Source organism: Schistocerca nitens, chromosome 3, assembly GCF_023898315.1.
Source record: "Schistocerca nitens isolate TAMUIC-IGC-003100 chromosome 3, iqSchNite1.1, whole genome shotgun sequence".
NCBI classification, from domain to species: Eukaryota; Metazoa; Arthropoda; class Insecta; order Orthoptera; family Acrididae; genus Schistocerca; species Schistocerca nitens.
Genome location: NC_064616.1, coordinates 636563096 through 636584374, shown reverse-complemented (window position 1 = coordinate 636584374; position 21279 = coordinate 636563096). Strand labels below are relative to the sequence as shown.

The 21279-nt window shown below is 41.4% G+C and overlaps 1 protein-coding gene across 1 annotated transcript in view; it reads left to right on the top strand.

Moving 5' to 3' along the window:
• The window catches only part of LOC126249690 (kelch-like ECH-associated protein 1B), a 461976-nt gene that overhangs the window by 424340 nt on the left and 16357 nt on the right, over positions 1-21279 (top strand). The window contains exons 5-9 of the mRNA XM_049951369.1: positions 10084-10197; positions 12280-12444; positions 13526-13675; positions 18732-19010; positions 19294-19485. Of these exons, the coding sequence (XP_049807326.1) occupies positions 10084-10197; positions 12280-12444; positions 13526-13675; positions 18732-19010; positions 19294-19485 (900 nt within the window). The remainder of the gene's footprint in view (positions 1-10083; positions 10198-12279; positions 12445-13525; positions 13676-18731; positions 19011-19293; positions 19486-21279) is intronic.

The following is a 21279-nucleotide window of genomic DNA, read 5'->3' as shown; positions in this document are numbered from 1 at the left end:
TGTCACTGTATTCTACTAATAACTGACATTCTCTTACTTCTTACCAGCTTATCAGTTGGATCACCTGACAGATTCCAGGTGGACCTATAATTTACATGGAAGCCAAACTAAGACGTGTTGTGGTGTTTTTCATATACGCAATAGACTGTCTGAAGAGAAATCTCGTTATGTGCTAGAAAACGTGTAGCAGCGAACGCCAATCGAGTCTCGTATTTATGGAGATTTAATCTGAAATTTAACTGCCCAGTCTGCCCTATGTAGGATTCCTTTAAAATGATGTTTAAAAGGGAATTGTAATTGGTTGTAGAGGACAAAACTTTGGATTTCATTTCACATCTCGCGCTGTTCCTTGTGCAGTTCGCGCCTGTGAGCATTTGCTGCTGAACAAGCATGACTACACGATTCCTATAGAGAGTGCAAATTTGCTGAGCTTCGCATGCCCTCCCACGCGTCGCTGTAAGCCTTGCACCAACTGGACCACTAACCACGGCTCGTCAGATCGCTAAAAGGCCTGAGAGCTGAGCAGAAATACGAAGATATCTGCAAGAACCTCAAGAGATTATACCGTCCGTAATTGACCTTTAACTTGTACGTCTGTGATTGACGTCCCGTCTACTGTGAGACCGTTTCAAATAACCCCATCGTCTTTAGGGCGTTAAGCACTCATCTTCCTCGTGACTGCGCGAGACTGTGCGTTGTCCCAGTGGGACAAAACTGGAGCAATAAAGTGACCACTTTTCATTTAAGAAACCAGTCCCAAATTCACTTCAGTGATTTACGCTATCACAAAAAAGCGAAATATGAATGTACTGGAAGGCAATTGTAACTATGTAATAAAAAAAAGCACTCCGTCTTCAGGCCACAAGTGGCTCATCGGGACTATCCGACCGCCGTGTCACCCTCAACTGAGGATGCGGATAGGAGGGGCGTGTGGTCAGCACACCGCTCTCCCGGTCGTTACGATGGTTTTCTTGGACCGGAGCCGCTACTATTCGGTCGAGTAGCTCCTCAATTGGCATCACGAGGCTGAGTGCACCCCGAAAAATGGCAACAGCACGTGGCAGCCTGGATGGTCACCCATCCAATGGCTCTGACAAGGGAACCTCCCCATCGCACCCCCCTCAGATTTAGTTATAAGTTGGCACAGTGGATAGGCCTTGAAAAACTGAACACAGATCAACTGAGAAAACAGGAAGAAGTTGTGTGGAACTGTGAAAAAATAAGCAAAATATACAAACTGAGTAGTCCATGGGGCAAGATACGCATCATGGATAGCGTGAGCGCAGGAGCGCCGTGGTCCCGCGGTAGCGTGAGCAGCTGTAGAACGAGAGGTCCTTGGTTCAAGTCTTCCCTCGAGTGAAAAGTTTTGTTTCTTTATTTTTGCATAATTATGATCTGTCCGTTCGTTCATTGACGTCTCTGTTCACTGTAATAAGTTTAGTGTCTGTGTTTTGCGACCGCACCGCAAAAGCGTGCGATTAGTAGACGAAAGGACGTGCCTCTCCAATGGGAACCGAAAACATTTGATCGCAAGGTCATAGGTCAACCGATTCCTCCACAGGAAAACACATCTGATACACTCCTGGAAATTGAAATAAGAACACCGTGAATTCATTGTCCCAGGAAGGGGAAACTTTATTGACACATTCCTGGGGTCAGATACATCACATGATCACACTGACAGAACCACAGGCACATAGACACAGGCAACAGAGCACGCACAATGTCGGCACTAGTACAGTGTATATCCACCTTTCGCAGCAATGCAGGCTGCTATTCTCCCATGGAGACGATCGTAGAGATGCTGGATGTAGTCCTGTGGAACGGCTTGCCATGCCATTTCCACCTGGCGCCTCAGTTGGACCAGCGTTCGTGCTGGACGTGCAGACCGCGTGAGACGACGCTTCATCCAGTCCCAAACATGCTCAATGGGGGACAGATCCGGAGATCTTGCTGGCCAGGGTAGTTGACTTACACCTTCTAGAGCACGTTGGGTGGCACGGGATACATGCGGACGTGCATTGTCCTGTTGGAACAGCAAGTTCCCTTGCCGGTCTAGGAATGGTAGAACGATGTGTTCGATGACGGTATGGATGTACCGTGCACTATTCAGTGTCCCCTCGACGATCACCAGTGGTGTACGGCCAGTGTAGGAGATCGCTCCCCACACCATGATGCCGGGTGTTGGCCCTGTGTGCCTCGGTCGTATGCAGTCCTGATTGTGGCGCTCACCTGCACGGCGCCAAACACGCATACGACCATCATTGGCACCAAGGCAGAAGCGACTCTCATCGCTGAAGACGACACGTCTCCATTCGTCCCTCCATTCACGCCTGTCGCGACACCACTGGAGGCGGGCTGCACGATGTTGGGGCGTGAGCGGAAGACGGCCTAACGGTGTGCGGGACCGTAGCCCAGCTTCATGGAGACGGTTGCGAATGGTCCTCGCCGATACCCCAGGAGCAACAGTGTCCCTAATTTACTGGGAAGTGGCGGTGCGGTCCCCTACGGCACTGCGTAGGATCCTACGGTCTTGGCGTGCATCCGTGCGTCGCTGCGGTCCGGTCCCAGGTCGACGGGCACGTGCACCTTCCGCCGACCACTGGCGACAACATCGATGTACTGTGGAGACCTCACGCCCCACGTGTTGAGCAATTCGGCGGTACGTCCACCCGGCCTCCCGCATACCCACTATACGCCCTCGCTCAAAGTCCGTCAACTGCACATACGGTTCACGTCCACGCTGTCGCGGCATGCTACCAGTGTTAAAGACTGCGATGGAGCTCCGTATGCCACGGCAAACTGGCTGACACTGACGGCGGCGGTGCACAAATGCTGCGCAGCTAGCGCCATTCGACGGCCAACACCGCGGTTCCTGGTGTGTCCGCTGTGCCGTGCGTGTGATCATTGCTTGTACAGCCCTCTCGCAGTGTCCGGAGCAAGTATGGTGGGTCTGACACACCGGTGTCAATGTGTTCTTTTTTCCATTTCCAGGAGTGTATATTCTATACGACACTGGTGACGGCATGTGCGTCAGATGACAGGAATATGTTGTCGACCCACCTAACTTGTACACTTGGCGAATGAGTAAAAAGATTCTTCTACCTTGCCCGATTTAGGATTTCTTGTGGATGTGATAATCACTTCCAAAAAAGTGATGAAAACATAAGAGTTTGTCACATAAACTGAAAATAAAGAATTAAAATCTTCACTCGATCGGAGAATTGAACCAAGGACCTCTCGTTCCGCAGCTGGTCACGCTACCACGAGACCACGGCGCTTCTGAGTTCACGATGTACTAGATATTGCATATCTTGCCCATGGATTACTCAGTTTGTATATTTTGCTTATTTTTTCACAGTTCCACACAACTTCTTCGTGTTTTCTCAATTGATCTGTGTTTAGTTTTTCAAGGCCTATCCACTGTGCCAACTTATAACTAAATCTGAGGGGGTGCGATGGGGAGGTTCCCTTGTGAGCACTATGGGACTTAACATCTATGGTCATCAGTCCCCTAGAACTTAGAACTACTTCAACCTAACTAACCTAAGGACAGCACACAACACCCAGTCATCACGAGGCAGAGAAAATCCCTGACCCCACCGGGAAACGAACCCGGGAACCCGGGCGCGGGAAGCGAGAACGCTACCGCACGACCACGAGCTGCGGACTCACCCATCGAACATCCGGCCACGCCCGACAGCGCTTAACTTCGGTGATCTGACGGGGACCGGTGTATCCACTGCGGCAAGGCCGTTGCCTTTAACTATGTAATGCCCTATTTGTAATATTTCCATTCTTCGCTGACTTAATATTATAATATCTGCCCTCCGTATGCATTTGCATTTTTTCGCATCGCCACAGGTAGTGCATATTTTTATTGACGTGTTGACAGAAACACACTTTCACTGTTTGAAATGTTGTGCTGTGTAAAGCTAAGGCATTTTCTTGGATTTCTGCAGACACAGAATGTAAAATCAGTGTAGAATCTATCATATCTAGATTATGACATTAAAAAGTTTCCTCATTTACATGGCAAATGTACTAGGTAATCAAGAAAAAAGTTGGAATTTTAGGCCCTTTGATTAATCACCCCTCCTCTTAATGGCAGTAAGAAACACTTTTGGAAGAATTTGTGGAACACTGTAAGAATGGACGAGGGGAGCCAATGTTGTCAGAGTTGTTTGCTAATTTTTATATCTATGGCTTATTCCCTGTTATGTCTGTTTAGCTATGGACTATAGATCTTATTGCTTTCAGGAAAGTTTTGCAGTACAGCCAATGTCATAGTTGCAACACATTTGGGAGGGGTGAGGTTTCCGTACCTACTGGCCATACAGATTCAAGTTTTCCTTATTTTCTAAATCACTTAGGGTGAGTGCTAGGGCAGCTCCTTTGAAAAGGACACGACCAATTTCGCTTCACATCACAGGCCAATCAGAGCATGTACCTAGTCTTCACCTATCTCACTGGCAACGGTACACTAAATTGTAATCTTCTAATCTTCCAATCTTCCTTCTTCTTCTGTAGAGTGGATGTTGATTCTATGTGTGTGTGAGTGTTTTTGAATGATTACTAAACACCATATAATATTGCAGAGAGACGTTAAATGATAGTAATTAATCAAGTAGCACTATTTTTAAGTTCCTTTACACTCATTTTGCATCATTAGATATGACTGAATGGTGACTAATATGTGTATATTTATTGTGTGATAACTTTATTGATACATTTGCAGTATACTCTTGCATTGTCTTTGTCATGTCATAGATTAGTCTGGAAATGACGGGAGGGAATGGGTGAACACTGGTACCGGCTCATAATTTACTTCTCCTGAATAACATCAAGAGATCTGGAGTGCTTAATGTCCTCATCCAATGGATGAAACATAGTAAATAGAGCTGAGTGTTCCCTCACCATGAGACACTGTGGAGAGATTGGGGGTGTTAACCTATATCTACTGACAATGGGAAATTTGTTCCACACCAGGATTTTAATCGATTATCTCCAGGTTGAGTGCCGTCACCCTGTTTTACTGGCCTTGGCCATTGAAAGATAATTAGATTATTATATTTTTCAGAATAATTTCCTCTGTGATCAGTACATACATCTCGTAATCATTTTTTGACCACCTCCTATCTGATTTCCTGGGCTCATTTATTGTTCTATACCTGTAGGAGCTCTTCATCCATGAAAATTCGCCATTTTTTGAGCTTTGTCTTTGCTTGTGGAAATAAGGCAATAGGGGAGTACCCTAAAGAAAACTGCAACCAATTGCAGCCAAATGACCAGGATAAATTTTTTAGTGAAGTCCTGAATCATCATCATGGTGAAAGAGCCAGCTGTCTGGTTTCAGACTGTGGCTTATTGCAAGTGTTACTGCCATTTGGGACAGACATTGTTGTTTGCACCACTTCCCAAATTTTAATACTTGGTGATGTCCTCCTCCTCCTAAATGTGGTTTACTAGCCATGGCAAATCATGTTGAGGGAAGTCATATTCAGTTTAACTGGGAGATGTGCCCTCAGAATCAGAAGTTAATCAGTTGCCAAACAACAGGTCATTTCAGGTGATACTGTCTTGCAGCTTATTCCCATTTTGCTTGTAGTGTAGTAAGTGCATATGAAATATGTCTGTAAGGTTAAGTGGGCAGAATCTGGCGATTCACAAAAAAGTCCCCTGAAACACTTGTAAGCCCCATGTAATGAATTGGTAACCATATGAAGTTGCTAGCAATAATGCTATCACTGCACCTTCCCTTACAGTTAAAGAGTCATTGTCTTGACAACAACATGTTTATATGTGACATATTTATCACAATACTGAATCACAAATTTCTTGCTTTGAAATTTTGTAGGAATATTGTAGCACTGGAACCACCTTTCACTGCCTTTAGTACTGTTGTTCATATAATCATATGCACAATTCTCTAATTCCTTGAGTATTTGTAAGTACCACATTCCATGATGTACCATCTGCTCCTCTCTCAAAGACCATTGAACCTATGAGGAAGAGATCTTCACATGATAGATGGATCCTGAAGAATGTTGTGAACTGCAGGAATGGGTAGGCCCAAGTTACCTCTGCATAAGTCATGCCAGTTCCCTCCAACAGTTTCCTTACTTCAGTGAAATTGTCTTTGGTTTTCCTTATGCTTGTGTTCAAAGCAATTGAAGACTGGGTAAAAGAAGTCATTTTTTTTCCCCTGACACAATATATTATTCGAATGAGACACTTTGTTCATCACTCTTGGCCAATTTCAATCTAACAGTCATTTTCAAGGCCACATTTACTGATTGTTAATGTAGATCTACATGTGTACAGTATAACACATTTGTGCTGCATATTTCATTTGGCAGTAGCTGTTAGTGTAGGTACCTGGTATTGTATTTTGTAATGTGATATATATTCAGTTGGATCAGTTATGTTTTTTCAACATGCCTTTACATTTTGTCTTTATTTTTGATTTCATGTATGAACTGCTATTTCCATATGCAAAATTGTATATACATGTACACATGAAAATGACCATTAGGCCGAAACTGGGCAATAGTGGTGAATAAAGATCATATTCAAATAATATAAATCTTCATTGAAGGTAGGACTTATTTTAATTCTCTGTGGAATTCCATGGAGGATCATCCACAAGAGTAAAGAGTGAACCTACTTATCAAAACTCTCCATCTATTACAATGACCTCAGTGACACCTAAGTGGTGACCTCTATGATTCCTTTCTTGTGAAACACTCTTAACTTTCTAAATACCTTAGTGTTTTGTGGGTTTCTTCACAAAGTACTAAAGAGACATTTGATGATCAGTTGTTAGTCTTTGAACAAGTGTGTACCACAAAACTGTAGACCAATCTCCTTTTAATGCTAACTAATTAGCAGCTGTAGCAAACTCAAAGTACTACTTTGAGCTCTTGTCTGTAGTGCATGTAGGGATAGGTCTAAATGCATACTAAGGCATATGGTGGCTTCTATACAAAGAGCATCAGACTAAAAACATTAACTGGAAATTTATGGCTGTAGAATGTATGGAAGTATCTTTTTCTGCATGTGTCCACTGTTTTCTTTGTTTTATGAGTTGAAGGATGATGTTGCCTCCTCACAAACACAAGCATCATCTTGTTCCTCACTAATATAATTTAGAGTCACAACTACTAAATACAGAACTTGTCATACTTCAAGTAACTGCAAGTCATCCAGGCACAACAAGCGAGCTTTTCTTTATATAATGGTTTCTGGCTCCATCTGCCATGAAAACTGACAAGTGTCTACTCATCTATGATGTTAAAACAAAGATGATATGACTTACCGAACGAAAGCGCTGGCAGGTCGATAGACACACAAACAAACACAAACACACACACAAAATTCAAGCTTTCGCAACAAACTGTTGCCTCATCAGGAAAGAGGGGAAGGAGAGGGAAAGACGAAAGGATGTGGGTTTTAAGGGAGAGGGTAAGGAGTCATTCCAATCCCGGGAGCGGAAAGACTTACCTTAGGGGGAAAAAAGGACAGGTATACACTCGCGCGCACACACACATATCCATCCACACATATACAGACACAAGCAGACATATTTAAAGACAAAGGGTTTGGGCAGAGATGTCAGTCGAGGCGGAAGTGAAGAGGCAAAGATGATGTTGAATGACAGGTGAGGTATGAGTGGCGGCAACTTGAAATTAGCGGAGATTGAGGCCTGGTGGGTAACGGGAAGAGAGGATATATTGAAGAGCAAGTTCCCATCTCCGGAGTTCGGATAGGTTTGTGTTGGTGGGAAGTATCCAGATAACCCGGACGGTGTAACACTGTGCTAAGATGTGCTGGCCGTGCACCAAGGCATGTTTAGCCACAGGGTGATCCTCATTTCCAACAAACACTGTCTGCCTGTGTCCATTCATGCGAATGGACAGTTTGTTGCTGGTCATTCCCACATAGAATGCATCACAGTGTAGGCAGGTCAGTTGGTAAATCACATGGGTGCTTTCACAAGTGGCTCTGCCTTTGATCGTGTACACCTTCTGGGTTACAGGACTGGAGTAGGTGGTGGTGGGAGGGTGCATGGGACAGGTTTTACACCGGGGGCGGTTACAAGGATAGGAGCCAGAGGGTAGGGAAGGTGGTTTGGGGATTTCATAGGGATGAACTAACAGGTTACGAAGGTTAGGTGGACGGCGGAAAGACACTCTTGGTGGAGTGGGGAGGATTTCATGAATGATGGATCTCATTTCAGGGCAGGATTTGAGGAAGTCGTATCCCTGCTGGAGAGCCACATTCAGAGTCTGGTCCAGTCCCGGAAAGTATCCTGTCACAAGTGGGGCACTTTTGTGGTTCTTCTGTGGGGGATTCTGGGTTTGAGGGGATGAGGACGTGGCTGTGGTTATTTGCTTCTGTACCAGGTCGGGAGGGTAGTTGCGAGATGCGAAAGCTGTTGTCAGGTTGTTGGTGTAATGGTTCAGGGATTCTGGACTGGAGCAGATTCGTTTGCCACGAAGACCTAGGCTGTAGGGAAGGGACCGTTTGATGTGGAATGGGTGGCAGCTGTCATAATGCAGGTACTGTTGCTTGTTGGTGGGTTTGATGTGGTAGTATGTGGTGTTGTCTGAAAGCTGACGCAGTCTTCTGTGGGGGATTCTGCATTATGACAGCTGCCACCCATTCCACATCAAACGATCCCTTCCCTACAGCCTAGGTCTTCGTGGCAAACGAATCTGCTCCAGTCCGGAATCCCTGAACCATTACACCAACAACCTGACAACAGCTTTCGCATCTCGCAACTACCCTCCCAACCTGGTACAGAAGCAAATAACCAGAGCCATTTCCTCATCCCCTCGAACCCAGAATCCCCCACAGAAGAACCACAAAAGTGCCCCACTTGTGACAGGATACTTTCCGGGACTGGACCAGACTCTGAATGTGGCTCTCCAGCAGGGATACGACTTCCTCAAATCCTGCCCTGAAATGAGATCCACCATTCATGAAATCCTCCCCACTCCACCAAGAGTGTCTTTCCGCCGTTCACCTAACCTTCGTAACCTGTTAGTTCATCCCTATGAAATCCCCAAACCACCTTCCCTACCCTCTGGCTCCTATCCTTGTAACCAACCCCGGTGTAAAACCTGTCCCATGCACCCTCCCACCACCACCTACTCCAGTCCTGTAACCCAGAAGGTGTACACGATCAAAGGCAGAGCCACATGTGAAAGCACCCACGTGATTTACCAACTGACCTGCCTACACTGTGATGCATTCTATGTGGGAATGACCAGCAACAAACTGTCCATTCGCATGAATGGACACAGGCAGACAGTGTTTGTTGGTAATGAGGATCACCCTGTGGCTAAACATGCCTTGGTGCACGGCCAGCACATCTTAGCACAGTGTTACACCGTCCGGGTTATCTGGATACTTCCCACCAACACCAACCTATCCGAACTCCGGAGATGGGAACTTGCTCTTCAATATATCCTCTCTTCCCGTTACCCACCAGGCCTCAATCTCCGCTAATTTCAAGTTGCCGCCACTCATACCTCACCTGTCATTCAACATCATCTTTGCCTCTTCACTTCCGCCTCGACTGACATCTCTGCCCAAACCCTTTGTCTTTAAATATGTCTGCTTGTGTCTGTATATGTGTGGATGGATATGTGTGTGTGTGTGTGTGTGTGTGCGAGTGTATACCTGTCCTTTTTTCCCCCTAAGGTAAGTCTTTCCGCTCCCGGGATTGGAATGACTCCTTACCCTCTCCCTTAAAACCCACATCCTTTCGTCTTTCCCTCTCCTTCCCCTCTTTCCTGATGAGGCAACAGTTTGTTGCGAAAGCTTGAATTTTGTGTGTGTGTTTGTGTTTGTTTGTGTGTCTATCGACCTGCCAGCGCTTTCGTTCGGTAAGTCATATCATCTTTGTTTTTACATATATTTTTCCCACGTGGAATGTTTCCCTCTATTATATTTACATCTATGATGTTAACTTTATATGTATTTCTATTAGCTTGTATTTACAAATGAATAGGATAACTTTTTATGCTCTAAAATAGCACTTTTACTTAAAATGATGTGTAACATATGTTGTTACAGATGATGTGTATGATGAGGAGTAATCGAATGCTAACTGATGTGGTACTGGAGGTTGGATCAGAACTCTTCCATGCACACAAAGTTGTTCTTGCTGCTGCTAGTCCATACTTTAAGGTGAGGGTTCTGTGGAATAGAAAAAAAAGTAACTCTCTGAAGTTGTTTGCCACAGTCCTGGGTACTTTTGTGTAGAACATGTGTCACTTATTGCAACTGCTATTCCATAAGAAAATGTAATGTTACAATAGATGTAAAATAAAAGTAGCCAACTTTTTAGCTAGTATCGTCCTTAACACAAGATCTTTGTTGTATGTAATGAACTGTTTATTGAGAGAGGTGATGAATGTTGACTCTATATTCTTAATATTATAGAATTAAAAAAATATATATGCACCTAGGACAATAAATCAGTCGCATGGCATGTTGAAGCTAAGTGCAATTTTAGACATCTGCAGTTTGTGAAGAAAAAGGTTGAGTGGTGGTACTGAAGGCAACAGTTTAGGGAGTGTCGAGTAGTGCTCAGTGTGTCCAAATAGGTGATCCAGTATTATAACAACATATTAAACATGGAACATAACACTGATATAATCAAGTAGCAAAAGCAAGTGAGTTTCATTGGGCATACCAAAAGTAATTCACTAAAGAAGGTTGGAGAATTTACCAGTGTGCCACCACATACTGCTGTAACATCTAAGCATACAGTGAATTCATCCAGCAATTGTAGCTAAAATGAGATGACAGGTTGGGACTGCCAGAATATATCCCTCCACATTGCTAATAATGGCTTTGCTATGCCATTTGAATTAGTATTCTTTTGAAAACTTCTGGGTTTTGTAATGAAATGCACAGGGAGCTAAAATCCTACCTCATTGATTAATTTTTGTCCCTAACTATGCAGTTCAGTCATTTGAAAATGACTACCACCTACGTTCAACATCAGCATGCAATAACCACCTGGCACTAGCTGTGGAGAGTATATGAAGTGTGTAGGGGGGACATGGAAAACAGTGCAGTCTTTGTCATATTTTGGGAGAAACTTATCTGACATCCAGAAGAGCGTGGTCATTGGCTTTGGGGCAAGGGTGGATGCGCTTCCAAAATAGTTTGTAAACTATTTCCATGCCACCATGATTAAAGTATACTGTGTGTGGCAAAATGGCGCAATCCAAAACCAGAGCCATGGCAACAGTAGTGCACCATGGGCCATAGATGACAGGGGTGAATGACAGCTGCAGTGATGAATGTGGGAAAATAGACATGCAGTTGTTGAGTAACTGACCACCCAAATGAACCAAGGGGCTACCAACAGTTTCTCCTCAATGACTGTTCAGTGAACTTTACTGTGTATGGGCTTCTGCAGCAGGCACCTGTCTCATGCAGTCATGCTGACTACTGTCAATCAGTGATGAAGGCCGAAATTGGTGCATGAATAACCCTGCTGGACATCCAATGAGCGATGACAGGTGGCCTTTATAGAAGAATCATAGTTTATGCTCCATTGGACAGGAAGCAAACACCCTGCAACAGTTGTCGGAAGGGTCCAAACCAGAGGAGGGAGTGTTATGGTCTGGGTAAAGTTTTTGTGGCATTTCCTGGTTATCTCATCATTCTGGAAGGCACAGTGGATCACCCCAAGTATGCATCTGTCCTTGGGGACCATGTCCACCCATACATGCAGTTTGTTTTTCCTTGACAGGATGGGATCTGCCAGCACAACAATGCTTCGTGCCACACAGTTTGCAGTGTACGTGCATCATTCAAAGAGCACCAGGATGAGTTTAACATACTCCAAACACCACAGATTAAAACCTAGTCAAGAATCTGTGGGACCACCTTGATTGGGCTGTTACGGCCATTGATCCTCAACTGAGAAATGTAGTGCATATGGCCACAGCATTGGAGTCAGCATGACTCCACATCCCTGTCAGTGCCTTCCAGAACCTCATCGACACTCTTCCTGCAAGTCTCACTGGGATTTGCAGGTTTGCACTGCAAAAGGCTTTTGACAGGTTGTCACATTAATGTGATTGGACACTGTAATATGATTCACTTTATCTAGATTAGCAGAGATTTTCTGCATTTCATATCAGTGTTTTTGCTAGGATTATTATTCTATACAGTGGTATTTACTATTATTTAAGGTTTACTGTTAATATTTCCCATGTAACTTTTTAGTGAAATATATCTTTGTGTTCACAGGCAATGTTTACAGGTGGTCTGAAAGAATGTGAAATGTCTAGAGTGAAGTTACAAGGTGTATGCCCCACTGCAATGGCTCGTCTCATGTACTTCATGTATACTGGTCAGATACGTGTCACTGAAGTTACTGTATGTCAACTTTTACCTGCTGCAACTATGTTCCAGGTATGGTAGATATCAGCATAGGCATACAATCTTAAGATATTTGGCTCCATATATGGGATGTCACTTTTATATGCTTTCTCAAGATATAAAATATACAAATTAGTTTTGCATTACACTTTTAAAACTGTAGAATTTGTAGAAATATATGGCCTAGATGTGCGCATTCATTACAAGAGCATAGGATGCCAAAGGAAATAACCAAATTAGCCTTGATGTTACTCTTATATGCAATGCTTATCCTGAATAAAAGCATATTCTGACCCACTGTTGACCATAAAAAACTGAATGGCCATGCATATAAATATAAAAAAACTACGAAAAATGTTTCTTAACGAATATGTCTGAGCTAGCAATAAACACAAGAAACATGGCTATTGTGAAATTAGGTATTTGTTTTGTTGCTGAAAATTGTGACACTCCATCTGTGACAAGTGCAATGGAAAATAATGATGAAGTGGAAAAGCTGTAGCCCTCTAACAAAATATAGTTGTAGTTGTGCCATTGTGCAGTTCATGTGTTGCAGAAGTAATCAGAACTTGCAAAATATAACTTTCATACTTCAACACACTGTACAAAACACTATTAGAACTTGAATACATGGGTGTGTGCACACATGGGCGTGCATCTGCACACACGCGCGCACACACACACACACACACACACACACACACACACACACACACACACACACACACACACAGAGAGAGAGAGAGAGAGAGAGAGAGAGAGAGAGAGAGAATCACTCTTTAACTGATGATCAAGATCCATGTGTTTCAAAATAGTATTATAATTTCTTGTTAACATCATTTCAGTGTTGCAGTAGTGTAGTAGTGTCTGTTGATGGTAAGATGTAGTCAGTAATCTAATAACGGTAACATGGTTTCCAAGGTGACGTTCAAAGCTACTTTAGGCCAGTAAAATTCTGATTGCTGAGTGTGATAGTAGTGGAGTTCATTATAAACTTGCATGAATTAATATGTATACAAGATTGTAGAAAGATTTCATTATATTTTCTTGCCAATATGTTGCTCTTCTATGTATAAAGTGTTTTATTAACATTTTCTTTTTCCATTTTATTTAGGTGACTAATGTGATAGATGCTTGCTGTTTGTTTCTTGAGCGACAGTTAGATCCCAGCAATGCAATAGGCATTGCTAAATTTGCCGAGCAACATGGCTGTAAAGATTTATGCCAAAAGGCAAATCAGTTCATTGTACAACATTTCACCCAGGTAATAATCTTATGTACTCTGTGCTTTTTTATATTTTATATCATTATTATTTATATTTTTAACTTATGCATGTTAGACAATAACAGCCACTCCTGCAAAATCCCAGAGAACTACTAGACCATATTCAGATACTTTTCCATAATTTACCTTATTATGTTGTTCTGTATTTTGTCAGTGGTGTAAACAGAGATATTTTGGAAGGTGATACATTAATATTTTGGCCCATTCAGTATCATGCATTGATGTATTGCAGTATACAAAAAAAAAACTTTATTAATAGTGATAAAGCTTGATAAATATTCCTTTTTTTTGTAATATCACTGAAAAACTGATATCATTGCATCGTGGTGTTCAGTCTCAGAAATGTGTTACTATATTATTTGCTAACCACTTGAAGATTTAAATTTATGAAATAAATAGTGAACATAAATGTAGTATTAGTCTCTTTGACAGTCAAGCTCTTATAAACTAGTATCATCACATGAAACTTTTATATTTTTTGTATTAGATGAAAGGGCAACAGAGCATTATTTCTGTCTACAGGCATGAGTTTCTTTAACAAAGATTCGCTATGTTCACCATCTCTTGTCCAGTTTTCATTTTTTGGTTCTTTTTAGGATGTTTTGAATGATGTATCTTAATGATAAAAGACACACAGTGCACTCAAGTACAAAAACATTCATTTCGGGAGCAATTAAGCAATACATTCTTCTCATTATGATGAAAACTGTAGTAAATGTTAGTGATGACAGTTTACTTCTCTCAATAAAAGCTATTTTAGTTTGTGAAGTTAGATATTTGGAAAATAGTAATGAATGCCTGTCTATATATGTATAAACACGATTCACATTGTCCGTCATTCTTCACATAGTGTAGACTGGGAACTGTCTGCTAGGCATGCCAGATGTAAAACTGACTGGGCACGGCCCATGCTGCCTGAGTTGTTGTTCCGCTGGCAGAGGGTGCGGCTGAATTCTCGTGTGCCCTCTGGTGGACGGGACTTTACTTGGAGCAACTACTGTCCGTGACGCGCCGTGCCGATGTGCGCCTCCCGCGATCTTTCTGGTTGCTACTGCCATATGTTGTTGTTGTGGTTGTTGTGGTCTTCAGTCCTGAGACTGGTTTGATGCAGCTCTCCATGCTACTCTATCCTGTGCAAGCTTCTTCATCTCCCAGTACCTACTGCAACCTACATCCTTCTGAATCTGCTTAGTGTATTGATCTCTTGGTCTCCCTCTACGATTTTTACCCTCCACGCTGCCCTCCAATGCTAAATTTGTGATCCCTTGATGCCTCAAAACATGTCCTACCAACCGATCCCTTCTTCTAGTCAAGTTGTGCCACAAACTTCTCTTCTCCCCAATCCTATTCAATACCTCCTCATTAGTTATGTGATCTACCCACCTTATCTTCAGCATTCTTCAGGTAGCACCACATTTCGAAAGCTTCTATTCTCTTCTTGTCCAAACTGGTTATCGTCCATGTTTCACTTCCATACATGGCTACACTCCATACAAATACTTTCAGAAACGACTTCCTGACACTTAAATCTATACTCGTTGTTAACAAATTTCTCTTCTTCAGAAACGCTTTCCTTGCCATTGCCAGTCTACATTTTATATCCTCTCTACTTCGACCATCATCAGTTATTTTACTCCCTAAATAGCAAAACTCCTTTACTACTTTAAGTGTCTCATTTCCTAATCAAATCCCCTCAGCATCACCCGATTTAATTCGACTACATTCCATTATCCTCGTTTTGCTTTTGTTGATGTTCATCTTATATCCTCCTTTCAAGACACTGTCCATTCCGTTCAACTGCTCTTCCAAGTCCTTTGCTGTCTCTGACAGAATTACAATGTCATCGGCGAACCTCAAAGTTTTTACTTCTTCTCCATGAATTTTAATACCTACTCCGAATTTTTCTTTTGTTTCCTTTACTGCTTGCTCAATATACAGATTGAATAACATCGGGGAGAGGCTACAACCCTGTCTTACTCCCTTCCCAACCGCTGCTTCCCTTTCATGTCCGTCGACTCTTATAACTGCCATCTGGTTTCTGTACAAATTGTAAATAGCCTTTCGCTCCCTGTATTTTACCCCTGCCACCTTTAGAATTTGAAAGAGAGTATTCCAGTTAACGTTGTCAAAAGCTTTCTCTAAGTCTACAAATGCTAGAAACGTAGGTTTGCCTTTTCTTAATCTTTCTTCTAAGATAAGTCGTAAGGTTAGTATTGCCTCACGTGTTCCAACATTTCTACGGAGTCCAAACTGATCTTCCCCGAGGTCCGCTTCTACCAGTTTTTCCATTCGTCTGTAAAGAATTCGCGTTAGTATTTTGCAGCTGTGACTTATTAAACTGATAGTTCGGTAATTTTCACATCTGTCAACACCTGCTTTCTTTGGGATTGGAATTATTATATTCTTCTTGAAGTCTGTGGGTATTTCGCCTGTCTCATACATCTTGCTCACCAGATGGTAGAGTTTTGTCATGACTGGCTCTCCCAAGGCCATCAATAGTTCTAATGGAATGTTGTCTACTCCCGGGGCCTTGTTTCGACTCAGGTCTTTCAGTGCTCTGTCAAACTCTTCACGCAGTATCTTATCTCCCATTTCATCTTCATCTACATCCTCTTCCATTTCCATAATACTGTCCTCAAGTACATCGCCCTTGTATAAACCCTCTATATACTCCTTCCACCTTTCTGCCTTGCCTTCTTTGCTTAGAACTGGGTTGCCATCTGAGCTCTTGATATTCATACAAGTGGTTCTCTTCTCTCCAAAGGTCTCTTTAATTTTCCTGTAGGCAGTATCTATCTTACCCCTAGTGAGACAAGCCTCTACATCCTTAAATTTGTCCTCTAGCCATCCCTGCTTAGCCATTTTGCACTTTCTGTCGATCTCATTTTTGAGACGTTTGTATTCCCTTTTCCCTGCTTCATTTACTGCATTTTTATATTTCCTCCTTTCATCAATTAAATTCAATATTTCTTCTGTTACCCAAGGATTTCTATTAGCCCTCGTCTTTTTACCTACTTGATCCTCTGCTGCCTTCACTACTTCATCCCTCAGAGCTACCCATTCTTCTTCTACTGTATTTCTTTCCCCCATTCCTGTCAATTGTTCCCTTATGCCCTCCCTGAAACTCTCTACAACCTCTGGTTCTTTCAGTTTATCCAGGTCCCATCTCCTTAAATTCCCACCTTTTTGCAGTTTCTTCAGTTTCAATCTGCAGTTCATAACCAATAGATTGTGGTCAGAATCCACATCTGCCCCTGGAAATGTCTTACAATTTAAAACCTGGTTCCTAAATCTCTGTCTTACCATTATATAATCTATCTGATACCTATTAGTATCTCCAGGATTCTTCCATGTATACAACCTTCTTTTATGATTCTTGAACCAAGTGTTAGCTATGATTAAGTTATGCTCTGTGCAAAATTCTACAAGGCGGCTTCCTCTTTCATTTCTTCCCCCCAATCCATATTCACCTACTATGTTTCCTTCTCTCCCTTTTCCTACACTCGAATTCCAGTCACCCATGACTATTAAATTTTCGTCTCCCTTCACTACCTGAATAATTTCTTTTATCTCGTCATACATTTCATCAATTTCTTCATCATCTGCAGAGCTAGTTGGCATATAAACTTGTACTACTGTAGTTGGCATGGGCTTTGTGTCTATCTTGGCCACAATAATGCGTTCACTATGCTGTTTGTAGTAGCTAACCCGCACTCCTACTTTTTTATTCATTATTAAACCTACTCCTGCGTTACCCCTATTTGATTTTGTATTTATAACCCTGTAATCACCTGACCAAAAGTCTTGTTCCTCCTGCCACCGAACTTCACTAATTCCCACTATATCTAACTTTAACCTATCCATTTCCCTTTTTAAATTTTCTAACCTACCTGCCCGATTAAGGGATCTGACATTCCACGCTGCGATCCGTAGAACGCCAGTTTTCTTTCTCCTGATAACGACATCCTCTTGAGTAGTCCCCGCCCGGAGATCCGAATGGGGGACTATTTTACCTCCGGAATATTTTACCCAAGAGGACGCCATCATCATTTAATCATACAGTAAAGCTGCATGTCCTCGGGAAAAATTACGGCTGTAGTTTCCCCTTGCTTTCAGCCGTTCGCAGTACCAGCACAGCAAGGCCGTTTTGGTTAATGTTACAAGGCCAGATCAGTCAAACATCCAGACTGTTGCCCCTGCAACTACTGAAAAGGCTGCTGCCCCTCTTCAGGAACCACATGTTTGTCTGGCCTCTCAACAGATACCCCTCCGCTGTGGTTGCACCTACGGTACGGCCATCTGTATCGCTGAGGCACGCAAGCCTCCCCACCAACGGCAAGGTCCATGGTTCATGGGGGAATGCCATATATAAATTTAAAATGCCTGTCCATATATAACTCACCATGGCGCAGTGCAACAAGAAAATGCCAAATCTTACATCAGAGGCTCAAACATATTTAGTGTGCCATCCACACATCCTCTCCCTTTTGGAAAAAAAATATGTATCCCAAAGTACAACAGACAAAAGAACAGAACTATGTACAGACTAGCTTTTTTGCCTACAAGCTGTCTCATTTAGCGTAAAACTCCTTCGGAGAATGTAATATTCAAACTATTTTTCTCACAGCTAATGTGACTGCTGAGTTTTTAGTCTCTGACAATAGCTTGCTTCTCTGCTTGTCTCTCACTGAAGGGCACTCACTAATTTTGCAACATTGTTGTGTAATGCTGCCATAACTCACAAAAAATATACATGTTTTGGGCATATAGTTGTAACTTGTAAAAATGATTCACTTTCAACAGATACAGACGTGAAGAATGATTTGCTAATGTAAGGTATTACCGGTACTGGTATTTTGTAGTTTGTTAATGTTTATAAATATTCTGGAAAAATGTAGAGTCATGTAGTCCTGAAGAAAATGCATTTTGACTGTGAGAAACTTGAGTTTCCTAAGAGTTGATTTATTTTTGTAATTAAAATGTGGTATTGTAATAACCTTTTGATTACAAAAGTGACATTTTTGTTTGTGTATAGGTCTGCCAAGAGGAAGAATTTCTTCAGTTGTCAGCCATACAGTTGGTTGCACTGATAAAGAAAGATGAGCTTAATGTAACAGAAGAAAGAGAAGTGTACAATGCTGTTTTGAAATGGGTGAAATATGATGAAGAAAACAGGTTCCCAAAAATGGAACACATTCTCCATGCTGTAAGGTGCCAGTTTCTTACACCAAGCTTCTTACATGAGCAGATGAAGAACTGTGATGTTCTAAAGAAATTACCTGCTTGCAGAGAATATCTTGCACAAATTTTTAAGGTTAGTGAATGGATACAATGTCAAAATTTTATAATTTTGTAAATTGTTGTTGAAAAATGTGAAATACACTCCATCTATTTCTCACGGAATCATCTTATAAAGTCGTTTGCAGTAAATGTCCATCAATTATTACATTTTTCAAACACACTCTACATGAGACTGTGACAGTACTATTGTTTTGTTTTTAATGTGGGTCAAGATGATGTAGCTTCAGCATTACTGCCCATTAGCTGAAGCAAGATATGACAAAACCTTCATGACAATCAACAACTTTTTTTTTCAGGATCTAACTCTGCATAAACGGCCATGTGTGAAGGAACGAACACCAAATACTCCAAGAGTTATTTATATTGCTGGAGGCTATTTTCGAAATTCACTTGATGTAATGGAAGCATATAATGTGGATGACCGTACATGGACAAAACTTGCTAGCTTAACTGTTCCACGATCTGGTTTGGGAGGCGCTTTTCTAAAGGTGTGTATAGTATGCATTTTTCATATTCAGAAGAGGTAGTGAATAATGAGAGTCTAAAGAGGTTATTAAAACTCAAGTAAAACTGTGTGTTCCTTTTGTTCTTTACCAGAATCCCAACATGCATTTAGAGGGAACTGTTTAAATGAATCAACAATATTTGTTCTGTATGAAACAAATCATGCAATAGATAGTATTTGATGTCATAGATGTATGTATTACCTAATGGCTGGTCAAATGTCTATTTTATACCATACAACACTAGATTTACAGGAACCATAAATAAATAAAAAAGTAAAAAATTCTGGCTCTCACCAAGAAAAAGAATTTCTAGAAAACTAATCATATTGCGCAGTCAAACAAGAAGAGTATCCAGAGTCTCTATGTGTGCCTTTAGTATGAAAAATTCTGTGATACAGTATACATTATTGTAGACTTAAGTGATCAGATGTAGTTATCAACATGCCTCTACTGGAAATTCTGGTGATGTAGTTAATTCCTGTAAGAATATACATATGAATGATGTACCATATATTTCACATACAACAGACTGGGTATAATGGAAATGATAAAATTTTATCTCTTTCCACTGTTTATACCATTGCTTGCTTCTCTGTCTCTGTCTCTGTCAAAACAACATAGGCATAGCAGAAACTGAGAATACAATAAAAACAAAACAAAAAACTAAACTGGAAACATAATTGTCACTAGCTTCAGACTTCACTAATTTTGTTATGATAGTCCCCGTATCCAACTCTTTGTTCTCTATTCACATTTTTGAAAATCTTGATCCCAGTTGTTGAGGTTTCTTTCCAGCTTTATGGTCTGTATTATTTGATTGGGATTACATATAAATGTTTCCTCAGTTGAAGGAAAATACCTGCTAATTGTCTAGGAAAAGTACTGTTTGATCATAGAAAACACATCACATACCATACTGGATAATAGTTTTTCTACTAATTACTATGTGACTCAGATTTTTTTTACACTCTCATATTTTGCATAGGAAACTGATATCAGCTGTTTCTCACAATGAAATTCACATTGTGTACGTTATCTGTGTTACACATACTGTATATTTCTTGTATTTGTCTTTGTCTGTATTGAGAGTTATTCATAAATAGCATCAAACATTGCTCTCCTAGATTGAATCAACATCTGTTTCCAGTTGTTTGTATTGTTTTGATTCTCTAAATAACCACCTGTGAAATCCCATTTTGCTCAAAGCTATAATAATTGTTTCTCTGCCCTGACATTTTGCCTGTATCCAACATAACAGATTTACCTATTGATTTCAGTTCTATTTATTTCATTTCAGGTCCAGAATCTGAACTACCTGAGACAAGTGAGACAACAGATAATCTCCTCCCTCCCTCTCCCCCCAACCCCCTTTTCCCCCCTACTACACCCTCACACACCTCTTGTTGAGACAAAACTATTTACTGTTCTTCTAAAATTACAACTTACACCTAGAAAATTAAAATAAGGCATATAATCATATACATCATTTTAACACACTTATTACAATAATTGTTTGTTATGTACAATATTTAAAAAAATACTACTACTACTACTACTACCACTACTAAATGGAGACTTTTTTAAACCATTTTAACAAAGGTAACACAATGTCCTGTGGTGCAATCTCATATTCAGTCCTTCCTAACAGTTTTTGATGTTGCAACTATAGTACAATCCAAGATGTGATGAGCCTACCCATTGTACACTGTTGCAGTTCCTGAGGTTATTCATCAATTAATATGAGTCAATTGTCAATTATGCAAATTATATATGTTT